The 23,034-nt window shown below is 47.6% G+C and overlaps 1 protein-coding gene across 2 annotated transcripts in view; it reads left to right on the top strand.

Annotated features, from left to right (window-relative positions):
- The window catches only part of RRP12 (ribosomal RNA processing 12 homolog), a 30,031-nt gene extending 23,629 nt beyond the window's left edge, over positions 1-6,402 (top strand). For both annotated transcript variants that reach the window (XM_019458993.2, XM_019458995.2), the window contains 5 exons: positions 1,801-1,850; positions 3,310-3,382; positions 5,107-5,174; positions 5,470-5,552; positions 5,889-6,402. In XM_019458993.2, the coding sequence (XP_019314538.2) occupies positions 1,801-1,850; positions 3,310-3,382; positions 5,107-5,174; positions 5,470-5,552; positions 5,889-5,991 (377 nt within the window). In that variant the 3' untranslated portion in view covers positions 5,992-6,402. The remainder of the gene's footprint in view (positions 1-1,800; positions 1,851-3,309; positions 3,383-5,106; positions 5,175-5,469; positions 5,553-5,888) is intronic.
- The last annotated feature ends 16,632 nt before the right edge of the window (positions 6,403-23,034 follow it).

Below are 23,034 nucleotides of genomic sequence, written 5' to 3'. Positions count from 1 at the left end.
GTACTTTCCAGGCTCTTGATCCCTTCTTGGCCCATATGTCCTTGGTGCTGAGAACACCTCTTCCCCTCTTTCTGCCTCTCCACTTTTTTTTTTTTTTCCTTAACGTTTATTTATTTTTGAAAGAGCACAAGTGGGGGAGGGGCAGAGAGAGAGAGGGAGACACAGAATCCGAAAGACTCCAGGCTCTGAGCTGTCAGCACAGAGCTCAACGTGGGGCTTGAACTCATGAACTGTGAGATCACAATCTGAGCCGAAGTCGGATACTTAACCAACTAAGCCACCCAGGCACCCCATCTGCCTCTCTGCTCTTAAGGATCCAGCCCAAGTGTTTTTATGTGGCCTTTCCTTGGCCCCCAGCTTTCCGGCCCTGTCACCCAGCGCTCCCAGCAAGCTTGGCCACTGCCCAGGCTGCGGCTCTTAGTCCCATGTTGTCTCGTGGCATTATTTACTAGTTGATTGACTTTGCTTGAGTTTGTCTTCCCTCCAACTGGTTTGTTTCTTACTTTTAAAAATACGTATACCGATAGCTTTTTAAAGAAATTGTGGTGGGGGCGCCTAGGTGGCTCAGTTGGTTAAGCGTCCGACTTCGGCTCAGGTCGTGATCTCACAGTTCGTGAGTTCGAGCCCCGTGTCGGGCTCTGTCCTGACAGCTCAGAGCCTGGAGCCTGTTTCCGATTCAGTGTCTCCCTCTCTCTCTGCTCCTCCCTGCTCACACACTGTCTCTCTCTCTCAAAAATAAATAAAGATTAAAAAAAATTTAAAAAAATAAAAAAATAAATTGTGGTGCAAAGTACACATAATGTAAAACTTACCACATTAACCACCTTTAAGCCTGCAGTGGACTAGTGGTAAGTACGTTTACATTGTTGTACAGCCAACCTCCGGATCTCTTTTTGCCTCTTAAACTGAAAGTCTCTACCCGTTAAAAGACAACTATTGCCCCCACCCCAGACCCTGACAACCATCATTCCAGAATCTGTCTGTAATAATTTGAATTTGAATTTGAATATGCATCTAGGTACCTCACGTAAATGAAATGATTTCAGTATTTGTCTGTGACTAGCGTGTTTTACTCAGCATAATATCTGCAAGATTCACCCATGTTGTAGCGTGTCTCAGAATTCCCTTTGTCTACGCAAGCACTTTGCCCATTTTTTTATTGAGATATTTCTTTTGTGTTGTTGAGTTTGTGGGTGGTCTTTACGTAGTCTGCTAGTCTGTGTAATCCTTTATCTGTATGGTTTGAAAAACCATTCTCTCATGCATTCTGTAGAGTACATTTTCAGTCCGTTGATGTGTCCCCTGATGCACAGAAGTTTTAAAATTTTGAGATAGTCTTTTTGATCTATTTTTATTTTGGTTGCCTGTGCATTTTCTTGATTCGTACTTCTTTGGCTCATCCCCACACAGAGCTCAGCATGTATAGCGAAAAAACAAAAAGGATTCTCAAGTAGGAAAATGAGGCTGTCCTCTTGGCCAAGCAGAATGTATGTGGGGCTGGGGTGCGCGTGACTCCCCAGGAAAACCAGGGCTTTCTTAGGGTCTTAAAAAAAGCTGTATTTGTCTCAGGAGTAGGAATACGACTTCCTTGAGGGGCTGTTGTCCCTGGGGCCTGGGATGGGAAAGATAAAGTTGCAGTCAGTGTTCAGGGGTCTTGTCTCCCACAGAAAGATGCAAGTTTTCTGGAGTTGTCAGCTCCGTCAGCCTGCTGAGCCAGGGGGAGGCAAGGTGAAATTTGCGTGGGCTTTGGGAAGTCAGGGGTGCTCCCTATGTGCTCACAGGACTTTCTTTTGGTTCCAGGGGAGGATGAAGAGATGGCTGACCTGATGGAAGACACGGGTGTCAGGAGTGTGAGTACTTCCTCTGATGGGGGTGCTGGGCCCTCAGGGCAAAGCCTTGGGCTGACAGCTCTCAGCCATCTCTCCCCCGCCCACCTCCCACCCACCCCCGCCTGCCCTGCTTCCTGAATGCACAGGAGCGCCTTGAAGCTGTGCATAACAGATGGTCCAGAGGATGTGGTGTGCATGTACAGGGCACAATGTAATGGCCGACTGCTCTGTGGGGCGTAGGAGGGGGCCCAAGGCACCTGATGCTTCCGTGTTGGTGGAGTTGTCCAGCTGAAGGAAGAGAGACAGAGCCCTGTGTGTCTCTACCGAGGGCATGTGCTGGGCAGGCTGCAAAGGCAACAGCTGGCCTATGTGTTCCAAGGGCAGGTTCCTGCAGGGAGCCGTTGAGGAGTGCCAAGGGGCCCGTGCATCATCTCACCTAATCCTCACAAGAGACGGAACTCTATCCCCATTTCCAGAGGAGGCTTATCCTGCCCAAGTTCACAGGGGTTGTTAGATGCAGATGGGATTTAAACCATGGCCTTCCAGCCTCCTGAGCCCAAGAATTTAACCTTGGTATCTCCCAGGGTGGAGTGCAGCTTCTCACCTGCCCCACCTGAACCAGCAGGGTGATGTGGGCCCAACCCCTCACCGTCCTTCCCAAGCCTAGTGAACAGCACTTCTGAGGGCATCTAGGAGCAACGTCTTTCCTCTGCGTCCTCTCGGGGCCTGGCCAGCCCATCCAGCCTTCCTGGGTGTCCCCATTGGAGGACAGCTGCATAGGCGGGGATACAAAATTAGCAGTGCAGATGCAGGTACTGGGGTCCCATTTCGGCGTCAGCCTAACCTTTCAAACTCAGCTCCTCACCTGTGAATCTTGTGGAATTACTGGGTTGGCTTGATGAGATTGGACACGGCAAGTGCACAAGTATAGTTCCTGATGATCTTTCCCCCAGTTACTGCTTTCGTGAATGTCCTATTCACAAATGCCCTATCCCTGGCCAAATGCCCATCTTCCCACCAGGGCCAAAGAGGTACCTGGTTATCAGAGCATTGCACCCACGTAGAATTCCTGGGTGAAAATCAGACATAAAAGATCAGATAGTTATGGGGTCAGAGGGTAGCCGGGGGTCTGAGAGGCCTCTGATGCAGGAAGCCTCCTCTGAGTAGGAGCGTTGCACCAGCTAAGCTGAGGTCGGGGTTCCCAGACAGGTACTTGTTGCCCTGGGACAGGAGTTCTGTGTGAAGCAGGCAGATGAGATTGTGGTCACAGCCTGGGCTGGAACTTACTTCTGCACAGCCTGGTTGTGTGATCTTGGATAGTTCTTTACCCTCTCTCAGCCTTGGTGTTCCCATCTGAAAGTGGGGGATTGAGTGCTTGGCAGAGGACCTTTCCTGCTAGCATAGTTTGCAGTTGCTTTTACTATGAACATTAATGATGATCGTGTACCCTTGTTAATGAAATTTGTGCACCACGTTATAGAAGAAACATCAGAAGCTCAAGCATCAGAAAGAGGCTGACGATGAGGAGCTGGAGATGCCCCCTCAGTACCAAGGTGAGACTTCCACTCTTCCCTCTTGGGACACTGTGTTCCCTGTCCCCTGCATTAGACAGGGCAGTGGCAGGCAGAACCACAAGTTTGCATGGCATGGCCCGATTGTAGTGAAGTCAGCACCAACAAAGATTGGCTGATCTGTCTCCCAAGACTGGTGTGGGGGCTGAGAATGTTTGGGATGAAGAAGAGTCTGGGGGGATCTGTGCATGGAACCCCCAGCCCTTCTAGGGAGCCCCTGAGCCCCATCTCTGTCCCACCCACTTAGGCCTTCCGTGAGGCTTGCAGCCCACCCCTTGTTTTCCTGGGAGGTGTCTGTCTCTCTTGTCCAGCCCTGAGTCAGGCAAGGTTTGGGAGATCACTTCAGCCTGTGTTGAGGGTGGCAGCTGGGAGGGTCAGTGATGGGTCTGCCCGGGGGATTCCCCTATACATTTGTCTCTGGTCCCCTAAGCTGTTCCTTTTCCTGCAGCAGCTGCTAAAGACACCAGTGTGGCTGCCAAATGCCAGGGGAGGCCTCTGTTACTCACCTCTGCCTCCTTCCCCTGAGGGCAGCCCCTGTAGCAGAACCCTGCTATATATCTGGAGGTACAGGGGCTCCTGTAGAAAGTCCCCAATCCCAGGGGCTCCTGGGCGGCTCAGTCAGTTAAACATCCGACTCTTGATTTCAGCTCAGGTCGTGATCCCAGGGTCGTGGGATCGAGCCCTGTATCAGGCTCCGTGCTGAGTGTGGAGCCTGCTTGAGATTCTCTCTCCCTCTGCCCCTCTCCCCTGCTCACACGTCGTATGCACGCGTACTCTCAAAAATTAAAAAAAAAAGCACGGTCTCCATTCCCAGCAGCAGGTATGTTCTCAGAGCCTTAAGGCATCCTAACCCAGCTGGAGAGCTTCACGGCTCCCCACTCTGTGGCCCCATGGGCCAGGGCCTAGTTTACCTGCTCTGCTTTGAGGTGGTGTGGTGCAAAACCAGATGATGTGGAGGAGGCCTGGGTTCAAGACTGCCGGCTCTTAGCTCTGTGGCTAACTTGGCCCAGTCCTGCTGCTTCTCTGAGGTTCTAGTTTCTCATCTGTAAAAAAAAAAAAAAAGTGTTATTCATCTGGCTCATCTAAAAAGAGTCCTCCTGAGTCATCCGTGAGTGTATTGAAATCCGGACCGGAAATAACAAGTGACCTTGGAAGCACCTGGATTTCTGTAACCACAGTTTTCGTGTCTGTACAATGGGACAGGAGCTGCCTTTCTTTCCCAGTGTTGTTGTGAAGCCTGAATGAGATCAAGCTCGAAGTACCTCATTTTATAGACAAACTTAAAAGATCCAGAAATTAAGAGACTTGCTGAGGTTAGAGCTGGTAGTGGTAAATCAGGGAGTCGAACCTGGGTCTGTCTGACTTCAAAGCCTGTGTTCTTTTCTCCTAGGACAAACGGAACAGATTTAGCTTTGGAGACTGGGGTGGTTCATGTTAGTGGAGAAGGTGTATGTCCTCAGAGGTCATTGGTAGGTCTGTGTGGCTTCAGGTCAGCCTGAGGAGCCCACTGGTCTTAACTGTTAAGCCACTAGACAGTCCCTTCTTGAGGAAGGTCTTTGTCCTTGGTTGGTAGGGGACAGAGCCATTGCTAGCCTTGATTTCTCTGCTCCCTGGAGGCTCTGTAAAGACAAGGTACCCACTGCCTTCTCCCAGGAGGAAACTGCCCTGGCTTTGCCTGATTCATGGTCTCTGTGTTCCCCCTCTAGCCGGAGGCTCTGGTATCCATCGCCCTGTGGCCAAGAAGGCTATACCTGGGGCCGAATACAAGGCCAAGGTAAGAGCCATGGGTAGGGACAGAGCCTCTGGGAAAGGATGAGGGTAGCTGTGCCCATCACCCTTCTGGAGAGCCACCTTTGTGGAGCCAGACTCAGGCCACACCGAGGGGCACACTGAGGTCTTGTTAGCATTTAAAGTCCATGCCTTTGTTGGTTGGCATTCCTGAACTACAGGAGCCCTTTGGTGCCACCAGGGCACAGAGTGAAGGGGAGGACATGGGGTCTGTTAAGTCAGGGGCAGGGAGGAAGGGGAACCCTGTACTCCTAGTTGACTCTCTCTCTCTGGCTGAGCAGAAAGCAAAGGGTGACGTGAAGAAGAAAGGTCGGCTCGACCCCTACGCCTACATCCCCCTCAACAGAACCAAGCTCAACCGAAGGTACAGTATTGTGCGGGGTCTGGCTGGGGCAGTGGGGGTGGGGAGCTCAGTGCTCCAAAGAGGGGAGGGCCTTATTCTCAGTAAACTCTCAACTTAATTGCTCCAGTGTCTTCCAGGTTTTTTTAATTTTTGCTTTCTAATGTGCACCTTCATGTAGTTGGTGCCCACATGCGTTATTGACTTGAACTGCTCTTGTAAGTAGGACAGCACCTGTGCCCAGGCAGCACCCTTTCTCCCCAGTTCCCGCTAATGCTGGGGGAGCCATTGGTCAGCATTATGGGAAGAGAGACCACCTGTCTTCAGGGAGATGTGACCCTCTGTTCCTTGTTCCTGCAGGAAGAAGGTGAAGCTGCAGGGCCAGTTCAAAGGCCTGGTGAAAGCTGCCCAGCGAGGGTCCCAGGTGGGACACAAACTCCGCAGAAAGGATCATCGGCCCTAAAGCCTCGAGGCCCCCAGAGCTGCCCTGGGACCCAGTGTAAGGTCTCTCTGCAGCTTCCAAGCTGCTTTGACATCAGTTCCAGATACTGAAGGTTCTGGCAGAGCCTGGACTCGGAATGACTTGCTGGACAGGGCTTGGCTTCCAGAGAGGCACCCAGGATTTTGGAAGCTCCAAATAGGAGCCGCCCTTTAGAGATGTCCCTAAGGCCTGGAGATGGGAATGTGGCCTCGCTGCTTGTGAATCGGCCAATGAGGCAGCTGTGCTTTCTGCCCAGAGCAGCCATGCGCACCAGAGCAGACGGTTTCCTGTTTCTTCTAACCGCTTATAGCCACATGGCACTTAGCCTGGCTGTGGTCTGGGTGTGGAAGATTTGCTGTGATCAGATGTAGAATAAACATGGACTGCCATGCATTTTCCCTAGAAACACTGTGTTTTATCACCTGCCCCTCCATGGACAAGAACTGTGTCCAGTTACTGGCAGCAGTGGCTTGACCTCTTCTTTTCCAGTCCCAGCATCCAGTCTAAGGCATAGCAGGTAGCCCTAGGTCAGGCCTTAGAACTTGCCCACCTATGTCAGGAGGTTTCCCTGACTTCACTTACTGTCTCAGTCAGAAAGTGACATTTGGAGGGGCAGGAGGGGCAGTGAATGCTCTGGGGCTGGTCTGTAGAGACAGAATAGGAAGGAAGCAGAGGCTGCCCCAGGTTGCCCCTAGGCACAGGTTTCCTCGGCAGCTTTGTTCGTTGATTCACTGAAGTTCATTGGTTCACTGAGCCCCTCTGAGTGCCGAGTGCAGCCTGGTCACCCACCTCCCTGATCATCACATCCTGTTTTTCCCAGACAAATAGACAAGCTGTGGAAAGAGCAGCATGATTCTCACCATCCAGCTTTGTTGGTCTGGAGCATTGCTCCTGAGGTCACTTTATCGGCCATGGTACCCCTGTGTGTGCTTTCCCAACAGGCATCAAGAAGCAAGGAACCCCAGGGCTAGTCCCCCATCCCCAGTAGGAAGAATTGTCCCCTGGCATTTGATCCATAGTTTTTCTCATCTCAAATTCTCCCCATTTGACATGAGACACCCCACCCCCTCCAGCACACATGCTCAATAGTTTCCATTCTAGTTTCATGCCCTTGGCTCTGATAATGCTCCCAGGAGGCCCTGTGCACAGTTCCGTTCATCCTCCAAGGGAGCTCTAGTCTTGACTTGATCCATTGACCCCCAAATTCGAGCATTTCCTCCCACTGAATCTGGAACGAAGAAGTGGAGAGGAACCACACTTCACCCAGAGGTGGCGCTCTTTACATGCCTTGTTCACAAAGTCTGGGCCTGGAGAGCCAGGAAGGTGGTCTAACCTTAATCCCCATGGTTACTCTTATGGACAAATCAGGCCTATCCTAGCCCTTTCTTATTTCCTTTCTCAGGAAATTAGCCACATGCAGTAGGACACTCCATGAAGTAGGAGGAGCCGGTTGTGCTTACTATAGTATGCTTTCCAAGGACTTTTGTTTTCTTCCAAAGGTAGAGCTAGGGCAGGTGACCCAGAAAGACTGGTCTTGGTGATGTGGTGAATTCCATACTCTTTTGGAAGTAGACTTCGGATGCACATTACCTCGAAGCAGAGGCAAGAATTGATCTGTCCCAGAGACCTAAGGTGCTGGAAACATTTGTTGTGAAAGTCAGTGCTGCTTTTGTCCCCACAGTGGGGGTGATGAAGGAGAATCAGGAGTATTTATCAATGCAAGGCTCATTCAATTTCAGGACCACTAGAAAATCTGAGGGTCTCCACCAAGGTCCAGATGCACTACTTTAATTTTATTACGCTTTTGGCAGGTCAGAATCAGACTTATTCCAGCTTTCTTTTCTGGGGTCCACCTTCGATTCCTTCTCAGAAATGGGAGACAGAGCATGCCCTGCCTGGCCGCACTGAAACAGCCACCCTGGTGTTGGCTGAGGACGTGGGCAGTGTTGGGGATCTACAAAGGCGGTCCATTCATGGCCCCCATCCTGACGCCTCTGCACACAGGTGGGTCCGATCACACCAACCTCACCCCTTCCTGGGAAGTGCAGCTTCCTGGGATCGAGGCAGCTGGCCTGATGGTGGCTGTCATCTTACCTCCACTGTCTCATTTGCAAGCCCACCTCAGTCCACATGCTTCATCCTGTTTTCCGGCGTCGTTTGCAACATGTGAGAAAATTACCTCCGGTGTCCAAGTAGTCTCTGTTTTCTCTCTTCATTGTTGCTTACGTTCCATCACAGGGTAACTTAGGAAATTAGAAGGTATTCTCTACTTCACTATAAAAGTACTAAAGAATCACAGAGCATTTGGGAAAAAAAAACCAGACAAATAAAAGCAAGAGCTAGACTCCTTCCACCAAATTCTCACTGTTAATCTTTGTACATCTGACTCTGAAACAACACAGATTTGAATTGCATGGGTCCACTTACACATGGGTTGTTTTTGATAACTACAGCACAGTACTATAAATGTATTTTCTCTTCCTCATGATGTTATGAATGGTATTTCCTCTAGCCTTATTGTAAGAACACAGTATATAATATATATACCAAATATGTGTTATCGGTAAGGCTTCTGGTCAACAGTAGGCTATTAGTAGTTGAGTTTTGAGGGAGTCAAAAGTTATATGTGGATTTTGAACTGAAGGGGGGTCAGTGCCCCAATCCCCACATTGTTCAAGGGTCAGCTATATCAACTGTACATTTCATTCCTGTTTTTTTATGTGCAAGGCTTTTTTAAATACAAAAACAGTGTTTTTCTTTTTTTTTTTTAAGTGTTTATTTTTGAGACAGAGAGCATGAACGGGGGAGGGTCAGAGAGAGAGGGAGGAACAGAATCCAAAGCAGGCTCCAGGCTCTGAGCTGTCAGCACAGAGTCCCACGCGGGGCTCTAACCCACGGACCGTGAGATCATGACCTGAGCCGAAGTCGGACACTTAACCGACTGAGCCACCCAGGTGCCCCAAAAAACCAGAGTTTTTAAATACAAGTATACATTCTAAATTTGCACTTGACTATCACAAACTTTTTACCCTACCAATATAAACACTTCATAAACGTTTTCAAATGCCTGGTTTAAACACCCACCAGTGAACGTAGGTCAGTTTATTTACAAAGAATCTGTGAGTCCCTAAGTATGTTGTTCTTTGACGTACACAGGGACTTAATGCCATCACTAGATGCTGGATCATGTGCAGAGCAATATTTAGAAAGTGACATGATGACTGTTCTTTGTTCTATTTTTGCTATACATTAGTGTAAATAGACAGATGACTGTACTCCAGAAAATAACCCTGATTTGGGGCACCATAAGCTCGCTTGCCATTTCCTGAAATCATGCTTACTATAGCTTCTGCCGTCAGAAACATTTATCAAGCTGTTAGAGAGGCTGGCCACGTCATCCGGGGCCAGGGCTACAGTGGCAGAAGGTGTTCTCCCATTCCAAGTCCCATTGATCGGTCGTGGAAGTGCCTAGAACAGGATTTTGAGGTCAATAATCGGTAAATATTGATTGAGAATGCTGGGGGGTGGGGTGGGTATGGTGGCAAGCTCAGGCTGCATACTCCTTCCTGGGCTGAGGTCTGGATATCAGCTGTGCAAGTCTAAAATCAGAGTTCGTTGTGTTCAGAGAGGAAGAAAGTGACTCACAACAGGCCTAGGCGAAATTGTGATTTATTAACGTGTAATGAGAAATGTAACTGCTAAGGGGCTTGAGACTGGCGCGTGGTGACTGCTCAGCACACAGTCCCCTGCACAGGAAGTCAGAATCAGAGGCTTTAGTGAGCATGGGACAGGGCACAGGGAATCATGGGAGTGGTAATTGGCAACGTCTCTGACGTAGGACAGTGTTCTGTTCTGTCTGTAGGATAGACCTGCCCGTCGGGTCCCCCTCTATTCAGGTTAGTGCCAGATCCTCTGTCGTGTCCTCTAGACTCTTCAGAGCCACTTGCCTGCTGTTCAGAAGCTTTTCTGAGATTTCCTTCAGCTCCGGGTTCCTTCACATGCAGGCATGCCTGGATTGAATTTCCAAACCCAACTCTTTTGGCTGTCACCAGGGAGACATCCTGTTCTCTCTGGGGCCTTGTGTAGATAACTAATCCTGTCTGTCTGTCGTGTGTAGACTTGAAGGGTTTAACTTCTAGAGGGCAGCTTGATTTCCAGATTCCAGGGATGTTACCCTGTAGACCCAAAGGTAGCTATTACAGAGCTGATAGGATTTTAGGGCAGAGTTTCACAGAAGACCTGAGGCATTGATGACAGATAGATGGGTTTGCGGGATGGTGCCAGGAATAGCCTGGACCTCCTTCTGGCCCCTCCTGCTTTTACAAGCTCTTCAAGAGTCTTGCTTTGAACCAGAACTGTTGCTGTGCCATAGATTTTGGACTTGAGGCCTCTGAGCCTGAAATACATACACAGCTGATTGCTTGGGACCAGCCCTCAGTTGTAAATAAGCTCATAAAAATGACGAGGTGCAGTGTTACCTGAGATTTTACACGGCTGTGCATAATGATTGGGTCCCTGTGTGATAACACTTATCGAAAATTGCCTTCCTTAACCTTTCCAGCAGGTGGGGTATACCTCCAGAACACAAATAATCAGCCAGCAAAACTGACATCTAGTATTTATTCTGAAGAAAGTCCTTCCCTGCCCACACGAGGACTATCACAGGGGCCACGTGGATCCTCTCCCTCAGGACTTCACACACGGGGCACAAGCATACCTGATCCACACCCGCCAGGTTTAAATCTCTGCAGGTCCAGATTACCACCAAATGCAACCACGTGTACTATCTCTCCATCCCCACAACGGTGGCGTGATGATTAACCGCTGTCATTTTCATGATCCGTCACAGCTGAGAACCCAAAGGCAGCGTTAAGTCAGCGGAAAAGGTAGTTATTAGGCCTCCAGAGTTCAAGCCCATGCTGCTGCACCTTCATAGCTTAGCCCCCGGGGAGAACACAGTGTTGCAAGCAGGCTTAGCTGTGCATTTCAAAACACCGCCTGCAGTTGGGACACCAGAGTCTGTTTCCTTTCCCTTCATCACCTTGTGGGCTCTTTACTCCCCAAAGCTCTGTCGCTCTGGGATTAAAACCAATTACAGAACAGGCTTCTTTGTACTTGGCGAGAGGAGGGTGGAGTTGTACCAGGACTGACTTTCTTGACAGCCACCAGGGGCAGGGCAAGGCAGGGCAGGGCTGCTTGCTGGATATTCCTTCCTCTCTTTCCTCTCCTTCCTCTTCCCCTTTCAGCAGACTGTGGAGCTGCTCTGCACGTCTTGCCTTTCTTCCTTTCTGCCGTTTTCTTCTACCCTATTCCTTGTCCACTTCCTCAGCTCTCCCTCCCTCCCTGTCTCTGCTTCTCTACACACACACACACACACACACACACTTGCATTGTGCCTTTGTTCTGAGCAAAGGACTTCCTTCAGAAAGGCATTTTGTGAGATGGGATACAGTAATAAGCCAGGCAGACAGGATCTTTGCCTTCATAAAGTTTATGAGGAGGGAACGGGTAAAATAAAGAATAAATAAAACATGTGATTGGAATAGTGCTTTGTGGATGCCTTGAATGGACCTAATTTGGATGAGGAGGACATGGTGGGGGGGCACTCTTGGAGTAAATGATGTTCGTCTAAGACCTGAAGCGTGAGCAGGCTTTAGGTTAACTCATTTGCCTCAATGATCCAGGCTCCGAAATTTCTAGGTCCCGGACCTAAGGGCAACAATATGGTTGGAAGGTGGGTTTAGGCCAGGACCTGTCTGGAAGTTCTGCTGCCTACCAGGCTTACTGTTTCACTTAGATTGTGTGTGTGGATGGGTGGTGGTGTGGCTAAATCTCTCACCTACTTTTGGCTCCTGCTCCAGACAAACGAATAGCACATGCAGAGGCCCTGGAGCCAAGAAGAGTTTGGCCCCTTCAAAGAACTAGCAGGAGGGGCGCCTGGCTGGGTCAGTCGGTAGAGCGTGCAAATCTTGATCTCCGGGCTGTGAGTTGGAGCCCTACGTTGGGTGGAGAGAGTACTTAAGAACAAAATCTTTAAAGGGGCACTGGGTGGCTCAGTCGGTTAAGCATCTGACTTCGGCTCAGGTCATGATCTCACGGTACGTGAGTTCGAGCCCTGTGTCGGGCTCTGTGCTGACAGCTCAGAGCCTGGAGCCTGCTTCAGATTCTGTGTCGCCCTCTCTGCCCCCGCCCCCCCCCCCCCCCCCACTGCTAGCACTCTCTTTCTCAAAAATAAATAAACATGAAAAGGATATTTAAAATAAATAAATAATAAATAAAATCTTTAAAAACAAAACAAACAAAAACCAAAGAATTGGCAGGAAGCCAGGGTTGCTGGACCAGAGGAGCAAGGTGGAGAGTGGGACAGCTGAAGGCTAGAGAAGCGGCTGCTGGTGGTGTTTCACAGGGTCTTGAATTAGCCCAACTCAAACGGGTGTTGGAGGGGAGGGAGGGGTAATGCCTGAACTGACTTGCTTTTTTTTTTTTTTTTTTTTTTTTTTTTAAGATCACTGGCTGCCACACGAGTCATAGATTGGAACAGGGCAAGAGGACACAGGAGGCCCACTGGGAAGCTGCTGCTACAATCCAACAAGGGATGGTGCATGTGGTGGGTGGTGGGTGGTGGGGCCGTGGCGGAGATGGTGGGAAGTGGCTGTACATGGTATGAAAACTGCAACCTGAAGTTCAGTGCTGTTAGTGGAGGGGTCTTCAGCTTTGGGAGAAAGAAGCCGGGCCTCTTGTTTACTGGACCACAAAGGCTGGACAAAGTTCAGTCATTGGTCCCCTTTCATTCAGTGCCCATCATGTCAGGCATTGCACTGTCCAAGGCACTTCAGATACACGAAAGAACAAAACAACAGAACTCCAGTTTTCGTGGGAGGATCAAACAAAATAAATATGGAATTTTAGCATGTTAGTGATAAGGGTTCTAGAGAATTATAAAGCAGAAAAGGGGATAGGGAGTACTGGATGGAAGAGAGGATGGTTTCAACTTTCAATTGGGCAATCAGAGACGGTGTTTAAAGACTTGAGGAATTGAGACTTTATATAACTCCTCAAGATGGAGGAAACAGCAAGTACAAAGGCCCTGAGGTAGGCATGTGCTGTCAGCTCAGAGCCTGACATGGGGCTTGAACTCACAAACCATGAGATCATGACCTGAGCCAAAACCAAGAGTCAGATGCTTAACCGACTGAGCCACCCAGGCATCCCTGTGAGGACTTTTTTTTTTTTTTAAGGATTTTATTTCTTTTAAGCAATCTCTACACTCAACGTGGGACTCAAATTAATGACCCTGAGATCAAGAGTCGTATGCTCGGGGCGCCTGGGTGGCGCAGTCGGTTAAGCGTCCGACTTCAGCCAGGTCACAATCTCGCGGTCTGTGAGTTCGAGCCCCGCGTCAGGCTCTGGGCTGATGGCTTGGAGCCTGGAGCCTGTTTCTGATTCTGTGTCTCCCTCTCTCTCTGCCCCTCCCCCGTTCATGCTCTGTCTCTCTCTGTCCCAAAAATAAATAAAAAAAAAAAAAAGTTGAAAAAAAAAAATTAAAAAAAAAAAAATTAAAAAAAAAAAAAAAAAGTCGTATGCTCTTCTGACTGAGCTAGGTGGTCCCTTATAGACTACTGTGAAGACTTTAACTTTTCCTCCCAATGGAAAGGGGAGCCATTGGATGATTGTGAATGTAGGGGGTTACATGACCTGGAGAGGCCATCATCTGAGATGGGGAAAACTGCAAATGGAGCATTTGGGGGCAGGAAAGGCAGGAGTTCAGTTTTAGACATCCTGAGTTTGAGACGGCTCTTAGACATCCAAATGGAGATGGACCAGCTGGTGATAGGAATCTGGAACTCAGGAGGGTTCCTGCATGGGTGTATACACTTGAGAGTTATGTGTGCACGTGTGTGTGTTTCAAGCAAATAGACTGGGATATCAACAAGTGGGTGAGTGCAGAAAGAGAAGAGAACATTTCCAACGCCTGAGCTTGGGATACCCCAACATTAAAAGCAGATAGATAAGGAAGAACAGCCAGTGAGGCAGAAAAAACAAACCAACAAGACAAAACAAAAAAATGGCCTTCTGGAGAACTAAGTAAAGATAACGTTTCAAGAAAAGAGAGTTATCAGCTTTATCAGATCTACTGAGAGGTCAGGTAAGATGACAAGTACTGGATTTGGTAACATGAAGGTCATTGGTGAGGAGTTCTGGGAATCGGCAGCTCAGCCCAAACTGCTCTCTGACACTGACCTAAAAAAGTAGGATGGGGGCACCTGGGTGGCTCAGTCGGCAAGCATCCGACTTCGGCTCAGATCATGATCTCACAGTTGGTGAGTTCGAGCCCCATGTCAGGCTCTGTGCTGACAGCTCAGAGCCTGGAGCCTGCTTTGGATTCTGTCTCCCTCTCTCTGTCCCTCCCCACTCACACTCTTTCTTTCTCTGTCTCTCAAAAAATAAAAACGTTAAAAAAAAAAAGGATGGAACATTTAAAGAGACAAACTCAAAAGCAACAAAGAGCTAGCTGGAGAGTGAAGACTTAGTCAACCACGCCCTAAGAGTAGACAGGACCTTGAGAGGAAAGCCCAGCAAAAGGGGAACTTAGGCTGGGGTGGGTGGGCAGTGGTGCAAAGTAGGAAGAGTCTGTTTTAAGGCTGAAATGGTCTTTTGGTGGTTTCATGGGATTAAGGAAACAGAAGTTGGAGTTTGGGAACCACCAAGAGTGGAAACCCAAATAAATTACACATGCACACCTTCGTCTGGGACCCTAATGGGCGACAACCTAGGTGTAGGTGTACATCTAAAGCATGTCACACGTGTTTGCAAACTACTGTCAGGTCGTCTGGGTGGTCCAGGGAATCTTGAGGCCAGGACTTGGATTTAGGTGTTTCTGGATTGCTAGTGTCCCCGGGAATTTTGCAGAAACAAACATGGCAACATCATCCTAGTTCCAAATGATTTCTACCACTAAGTTTTCAAATACAATATCCGGTATTCAATTAAAAATAACCGGGCATACTAGGAGATAGTAAAGTATGAGAGAAAATGTCGAAACAATAAACAACAAGAACATACCACAGGCAATCTGTTTACACCTCTATGATCTCACTCGTCACACTCTGTTGTTATTAGTTGTGACCCCTTTTTGATGGGGAACATCTCTTGGTTGCTTCTCCAGCATCCATTCCATACTTTTCGCTTCCCAACACTCTTGATTTCAGTTCTGGTAATAAAGGGGTACTGGAGAGGCTGACCAGCTCTAAGAGTGGGGCACGTGAACTAGCCACCTAGTCTCTCTTCTTGTCCCCAGGATTGATTCAGGGGTGAGAATGTAAGGCAGTCCAATGGGTGAATTCCAGCCCTTTTGAAAAATGCTGATACACAGAACCATACTCTTGGATGAGGAAGCATGTCCCTCTGGGAGCTGCTGGCTACAGGATGAAACCCACCCCACACAAGACCAAACAGAGAAATGGAAAGAAATCAGGTCTTCGGTAACATTGGTAAGCTGCTAAATCAAAATTCATCTGAAGTTAGACCTGCCTCTAGGGCAGCAGTGTCTGACAGAAATATAATGCAAGTCATTTATGTAACTTATGTAGTGACCATGTTAAAAAGTAAGAAGTGGATGGCGCCTGAGTGGCTCAGTCGGTTAAGCGGTTAAGCGTCTGACTTCGGCTCAGGTCACGATCTCATGGTTAATGAGTTTGAACCCTGCGACGGGCTCTGTGCTGACAGCTCAGAGCCTGGAGCCTGTTTCAGATTCTGTCTCCCTCTCTCTCTGCCCCTCCCCTGCTCACACTCTCTCTCTCAAAAATAAACATTACAAAAAAAGTTAAAAAAAAAGTGAAATTAATTTTAATAATATCTTTTATTTAACCTAACACCCAAAAGAGTATCATTTTAACATATACTAATATACTATTAATAAAATATCTTACATCCTGTTATTTATGCTAAGTATGAAGTCCTGTGTGTACACTCAACCCATCTCAATTTGGACGACCTATATTTCGAGTGTTCAATTGCCCGGTGTGGCTAGGGACTACCAAACTGATACCACAGCTCTGGAATTCTCTTTTATTGAACCACTAAATTCCCTTAGGGTAATTTCAACAGCTTTATTGATATATGATTTATACGCCATAAAATTTACCCATTTCAAGTGTACAGTTCTATGGTTTTTAGTAAATTTATAGATTGTGCAACCATTACCCACCTCTAATTTGGGAACGTTGCCATCACCCCAAAAAGTTCTCTCATGCCCCTTTGGTGTTACTCTCTGTTCCCTTGCACAGCCCCGCGTGATCACTAGTCTTTTTTCTGTCTCTGTAAATTGTCCTTTTCTGGATATTTCACGTAAATGAAATTCTATAATAGGTAGCCTTTTGCTTCCGACGTCTTTCACAGCATTTTTGAGATTTGTTCATGTGTGGCATGCGTCAGTATTCCATTTCTGTTTATTACTGCCAAGTATTCCTAGTATGACTATACACACATTTTGTTTCTTTCCCCACCAGTTGATAGTCATATGGATTGTTTCCAGTTTGGAGTTATGACTAATGCTGCAAAGAGCATTAACGCCCAAGTATTCGTGTGCACATATGTCCCTCTATGTCTTGAGTAGAGTTTTAGGAGTGGAATTCCTTGGTCATATGCTAGGTTTATGTTTAATATTTTAAGGAACTGACAAACAGGGGCACCTGGCTGGCTCATTCGGAAGAACATGTGTCACTTGATCTCTAGGTCATGAGTTCAAGCCCCATGTTGGGTGTACAGTTCACTTTAAGAAAGAAAGAGAGAGAGGGAGGGAGGGAGGGAGGAAGGGAGGAAGGAAGGAAGGAAGGAAGGAAGGAAGGAAGGAAGGAAGGAAGGAAGGAAAAAAGGAAGGAAGGAAGGAAGGAAGGAACTGCCTAACTATTCAAACTGTTTTGCAGAGTAGCTATTTTACATTCCCACCAGCGTGTCTGAGGACTCCTGTCTTTCCATATCCTTGCCAACAGTTGGCATTGTCTGTCTTTTTTTAATAGCCTTCTAGTGGGTGTATACTGGAATCTCACTGTGGTTTTAGGTTGCATTTTCCTAGTGACTAATGACATCAAGCATCTTTTTGTGTACTTATTGGCCATTTGTGTATCTTTAGTGAAAGGTCCACTCAGATCTTTTGCCCAAGTTTTAATTAATTAATTTTTTGGTATTTTATTTTCTTAGTGATATCTTTGTTTATAACAGCTTTATTGAGGTATAATTCACATACCATAAAACTCGCCTTTATAAAGTATACAATCTAGTGTTTTTTTAGTATATTCACAATGTTGCACAACCATCCCCACTATCTAATTCCACAAATTTCCATCACCTTAAATAGGAAACCTGTACCCGTTAAGCAGTCATTCCCCATGCCCTGCTTCCCCTCCCCCCCATCCCCTGCAATCTACTTTCTGTCTTTATGGATTTGCCTAATTCTGGGCATTTCCTATAAATTGAACCACAGATGTGGCCTTTTTGTCTGGCTTCTTTCACTGAGCGTCCTATTCTCAAGGTTCATCCATGTTGTACCATGTGTCAGTGCTTCATTCCCTTTTATGGCTGGATGACATTCCACGTGTGCCTATACCGCATTCTGTTTGTTCACTCATCAGCTGGTAGGCATTTGGGTTGTTTCCGCTTTGGGGCTATAACAGATAATGCTGCTGGGAACACTGGTGTACAAGTTTTTGTGTGAATGCATGCTTTCAGTCCTCTTGGGTCCTGGACTTGCTGGGTCATACGCTAACTTCATGCTCCACTTTTTTTTTTTTTTATTTTTTATTAAATTTTTTTTTTAAACGTTTATTTATTTTTGAGACAGAGACAGACAGAGCATGAACAGGGGAGGGTCAGAGAGGGGGAGACACAGAATCTGAAACAGGCTCCAGGCTCTGAGCTGTCAGCACAGAGCCCGATGTGGGGCTCAAACTCACGGACCGCGAGATCATGACCTGAGCCGAAGTCGGCTGCTTAACCGACTGAGCCACCCAGGCGCCCCCATGCTCCACTTTTTAAGGAACTGGCCAAACTCTTTTCCAAAGCAGTTCCACGGTTTTGCATTCCCACCATCAGTGTGCAGTTCCACGGTTTTGCATTCCCACCATCAGTGTATAAGGGCTCTAATCTCTCCGCATCCATGCCAACACTTACTATTATTGTTGTTCTTGTTATTGCTATTATTACTCCAGGCAACGGGCACTCCTTTTTTTCATTGTGGTAGAATATGCATAACATAACATTTACTGTCTTAACAAGGTCAGTGGCATGACGTACACTCACTTTGGTGTGCACCCGTCACCACCATCCACCTCCAGAACCTTTGCATCCCAAACTGAAGCCACACACCCATCATACGATAACTCCCCATGCCCTGCTCCCTCCAGCCCCTGGAGGCCATCATTCCACTTTCTGTCTCCATGAATTCGCCTGCCCTACATATCTCACATAAGTGGCATCATGCTACATTTGTTCTTTTATGACTGGCTTACTTCACTTAGCATACCGTCCTCAGATTCCATCCATGTTATAGCATGTGTCAGACTTGCCTTCCTTTTTAAGGCTGGCTAATATTCCATGGCACGTACACACCACATCTGCTTATCCATTTATCTGCCGATGGGCATTTGGGTTGCCTCCACCCTTTGGCGATTAGAATAATGTTGTTGTGAACACGGGTATGCAAATATCTATTTGGGTCCCTGCTTTAGGCTTTTTTTTGATTTGGGGCATGTACCCAGAATTGGAATTGCTGGATCATCTGGTAATTCTGTTTAATTTTTCTGAGGCTTGGAGCCACTTCTACAGGGCAGTGGCCACCACGTAAGGACTCTCGGCCCCCGAAGTTCCTACCTGACACTTGTGTTGGACTGTTTAGCTTTTAGATGATTTTTCCTTTGTGTGGAAACCACTAATCAACCATGTTTTAAAACGGTTTTATTTGCAATGTACTCTCATTATTCAGAAAGGAGAAAGGGAACATCCCCTTGAAGGACCCGGGTTTAGAGGACAGCACTAAACACTAAGCAGCAGCAGCTCAGGGGAGCTACTCATTGATTCGTTCCTTCTCTGCACTCTCCCTGTGCAGCCAGCGTTCTCCTGGCTAAAGGCTGTGTGGCGTCCAGCAAGCCCTGACCTCTTGGGAACTGTGAGCAGCTATCATTTCAGTGGTTGTAGATTACTGATCTGTTGGTTTCACTACACCTGTATAAAACCAATATCCCAGGTAACATTTTAAAACACCCAGCCCATCTGCTCTGATAGCACAGAGCCTGCTTGGGATTCTCTCTCTCTCTCTCTCTCTCTCTCTCTCTCGCCCGTCCTTTGCTCATGTGCGTGCTCTCTCTCTCTAAATAAATAAATAAGCTTTAAAAAATAAATAAATAAAACACCCATCCCCGTCCTCGGAACCCAGAGAAACGGGTCAGCTGATTTTCAAACCAGGAGTTTCCAGGGAACCCGACATTGCCAGAAAAGTAGGTTCTGGTTAAAAGTGAAACGTAGGCACCTTTCACCCTGGGTACTCTTAAATCAACCCCTTTCCTCCTCCTGTGAGCCTGGGAAATGGTTTGGCAGAGCAAATAATACTTTCTTGGGGATAGTATGGTGCTAAGGGGAGGGAGCGGCTACAAAGTCATACATGGTAGTGATCGTAATACTAGTAATACTAACTGCCATTGTTGTAAAAACGACCACTGCAGAATGTCCCCTGAGGCAATATGCTGAGAACCCCTGAGTCAGGGTGACCGACTGCCCTGGTTTGCCTGGGACTAGGGGGGTTTCCCAGGACACGGGACTTCCGATGCTAAAACCAGGAAAGGTCCAGGCACATTGTGATAACTGGTCATCTAAGTCCAGTTTGGGGGGGTGCTTGGGTAGCTCAGTCAGTTGAGCATCTGACTCTTGATTTTGGCCCAGGTCATGATCTCACAGTTTGTGAATTTGATCCCTGCATCGGGCAGGAATAGTGCAGTGCCTGCTTGGGATTTTCTCTCTCTCTCTCTCTCTGCCCCTCCCCTGCTTGTATACTCTCTCTCTCTCTCTCTCTCTCTCTCAAAATAAATTAATTAAAAATAAATACATACATAAATATATAAGTCAATCAGTCAATCCAGTCTCCTGCCTGTGAGCTGGTTATCCTAACTTGACTGGTTAGCCTACTTCTCTATTCCCCAGAGGTCATATCCTCGGAGATAATATCTAACTCATACATTGGTTTTAAGGATCAAGTAAAACATCTGTAAAGCATTAAGCTCAGCACATGGCATATATTAACTACAAATAAATGTTAGGTATCATTAGCTAAACTCCTATCTAACTTTGCAAGTTTTGTATGTTCTTTTGGGGAGACAGCAGTTTTTATTTATTTAGGTGTATAGCCCATCTACGTCCACGAATTTATGTAATAAAAGCCAAATATACAGCAGGACTGCTAGAGAAGAAAATATTAAAACCACACAGTAGAAGAGAGAAAAGAATGAACCCCAAATCCAGGCTAACAGGTATCTATAGGTGTGTGTTCAGTGGGTCTGGATTATGAGGGAGTGGCCATCGTTTACTTGGGGCTGGGAAGGTGATCACCAGGTTTCAGCTGACTCTTCCTTCCCTGCTTAGAACAGATCCTGAGAGGCGCCTGGGTGGCTCAGTCAGTTAAGTGTCAGACTCTTGATTTCAGCTCAGGTCATGATCTCATGGTTTGTGGGTTCAAGCCCTGCATTGGGCTCTGTGCTGACAGTCTGGAGCCTGCTTGGGATTCTCTCTCTCCCTCTTTCTCTGCCCCTCCCCCAGTTGCTCACTCTCAAAAAATGAATAAACTAAAAACAAAAACACACACACACAAAAAAAAGAAAAACAAGAATAGATCCCGAGTTAGATGTTTTCATTATGTCTATTTTACAGAGTAGGAAAAAGGGTAAAAAGCACAAAGAAGTCTGCCTGTCCTCTCGTCAGCTTTTTTGGGACTAGCCTCTGGCCATCCTAATTTTGTAAAAGGAATATGAGGAAGCACTGGAAATTACAAGCCTGGCTCACAGCCAAGCTGTTCACCCAGCCTCCTAGACAGGGGAGGCTTCAGGAATTGAGTTCAAATCCCTTGCTTTGCAAATGGGGACACTGAGGCCCAGAGCAGGGACTGCTGTTCCCAGCATCCAGATACTGGAAGAACCAGGGACTAGAGCCCACGTCACTAACCCCCAACCCGGTGCCCTCTGCTGAAGGTAGTCTGGATGACACAGGGAAGCTGGAAGCCACAGAGAGCTCACTGGGCCTAGGAATGTAGGTCTGCAGCAGCTAAGAATGAATTTAGATAATACCCTCAAGCCTCCATTTCCAGTGGGCAGTTAGGTGGGTGGAGTTTACGTTTTTCCAAATGAGGTCACTAGTTCTGTGGGTGAGACCAGCAATGTCTCCAGGGAGCTCCCCAGGTATCTGAAATGGGAAAGAGAGGGCCCCATATGTACTTTTACAGGTCGGGGTCTACAGATGCATGGACTCCCCTGTCCCTTCCCACCTCCCAGAAACCAGAAGCAAAGCTACTCAGGGAGGGAAACTCAGAATGGCCTAGTTGAAGCAACCTGCCCTTTCTAGGACAGACTCACCAAGATTCTGTGAAACACAGGGCCTGTGAGACTTGGGAAGTAGAACTTGCGCTCCTGGGAGGGGGCCAGGGTGTGGCCTGTATGCTGGAGCCCTTCCTCACACAGGGAGGTCTCTCCTCTGCCATCAGTCTGTACTGGCCTCTGGCCTTCACGTCCACCTCTTCAGGGTGTGCCTCCTCCGGGGGTATTGCTCTCTTCAAAATGCAAATCCGGTCCCCTCTCCTACCTGTACTCACGAGCTGACCCAGTGCTCACCAGTACAGCATCCCTAACCTTCACCTGCCCCCCTTTCCACCTCTGCCACTCAGTTCCAGCCTTGCCGAGCTTCTCCAAGTTGCTTAGGTGTGCTGCTCTCCCACTTCGCTCTCCCCTGTCAGCCTTCCTCCCCCCACCCCACCATCCGCATCTGTTAGTGTGATGCAAGATGCTCGAAGGAAGGAACGAATCTCAAAACTTTAGTGCTTAACACAAAGTTGTTTTCAAGTTCTCCTAACAATCTGTATTGAAATGTCTAGAAGTTGTGTGATAGAAGTGGGGGCAGGGGCTGCCCTCTTCCACGTGTGGCCTCCAAGGGTGTGGCCTCCAAGGCTGCCGGGGCATTGACAGGCTGTCGGCACAACAGGAAAGTGCGCTGGATGATCAGATGAGGGAGATTTTTCTGGGCCAGCGCACATTGTTTCTGCTCACATTTCGCTGGCTAGAACCCAGTCGTTTGGCCACGCTTAACCCCAAGGGGGTCTGGGCAACATTCTAGCTGTGTTCCCGGCGAGTAAGGACTGGGTTTTTGTGAACGCTGCCACACCACCCTTGAGGTGTCAGCCCGAGTCACTTGCACAGAAAATATTTCCTAACTTATGAGCAGGCCAAGTTGCTCCTTTTGGGCTGAACCAGTACACTTGGAACCCGATCCTTTTATAAGCCATATTTAAGGTAGGGTATAATAATGGTTTATTTACACATTTTTCTGCGTTAGAATGTATGTTAGTTTCCTATTGCTTCTATAAAGAATTATCACAAATTTAGTGGCCTAAAACAATATAAATTTATTTTATTACAGTTCTAGTGGTCAGAGGCCTGAAGTGGGTCTTACTGGGTTAAGGTCAAGGTGTGTTCTGTGCTCCTTCTGGAGGCCTATCTAGGGGAATCTGATTTTTTTTTTTTTATTTTTTCGATTTTTTTGCCTTTTCCAGCGTTAGGAGCTTCCTGCACTCCTTGGCTCACAGCCCCTTCCATCTTCAAAGGCAGCAATCACAGCCTTCCAAGCTTTATGTCTCCTCCTCTGACTCTGACCTTCTTTCTTCCCTCTTATAAGGACCCTTGTGATTACATTGGGCCCAGCTGGATAATCCAGGATAAACTCCCCATCTCAAGATCTTTAACTTAGTCACATCTGCACAGTCCCCTCTGCCACTGT

Source organism: Panthera pardus, unplaced genomic scaffold, assembly GCF_024362965.1.
Source record: "Panthera pardus isolate Hobbes unplaced genomic scaffold, ASM2436296v1 HiC_scaffold_22, whole genome shotgun sequence".
In the NCBI taxonomy this organism is placed as follows: Eukaryota; Metazoa; Chordata; class Mammalia; order Carnivora; family Felidae; genus Panthera; species Panthera pardus.
This window is presented reverse-complemented; position numbering and strand designations above follow the sequence as displayed.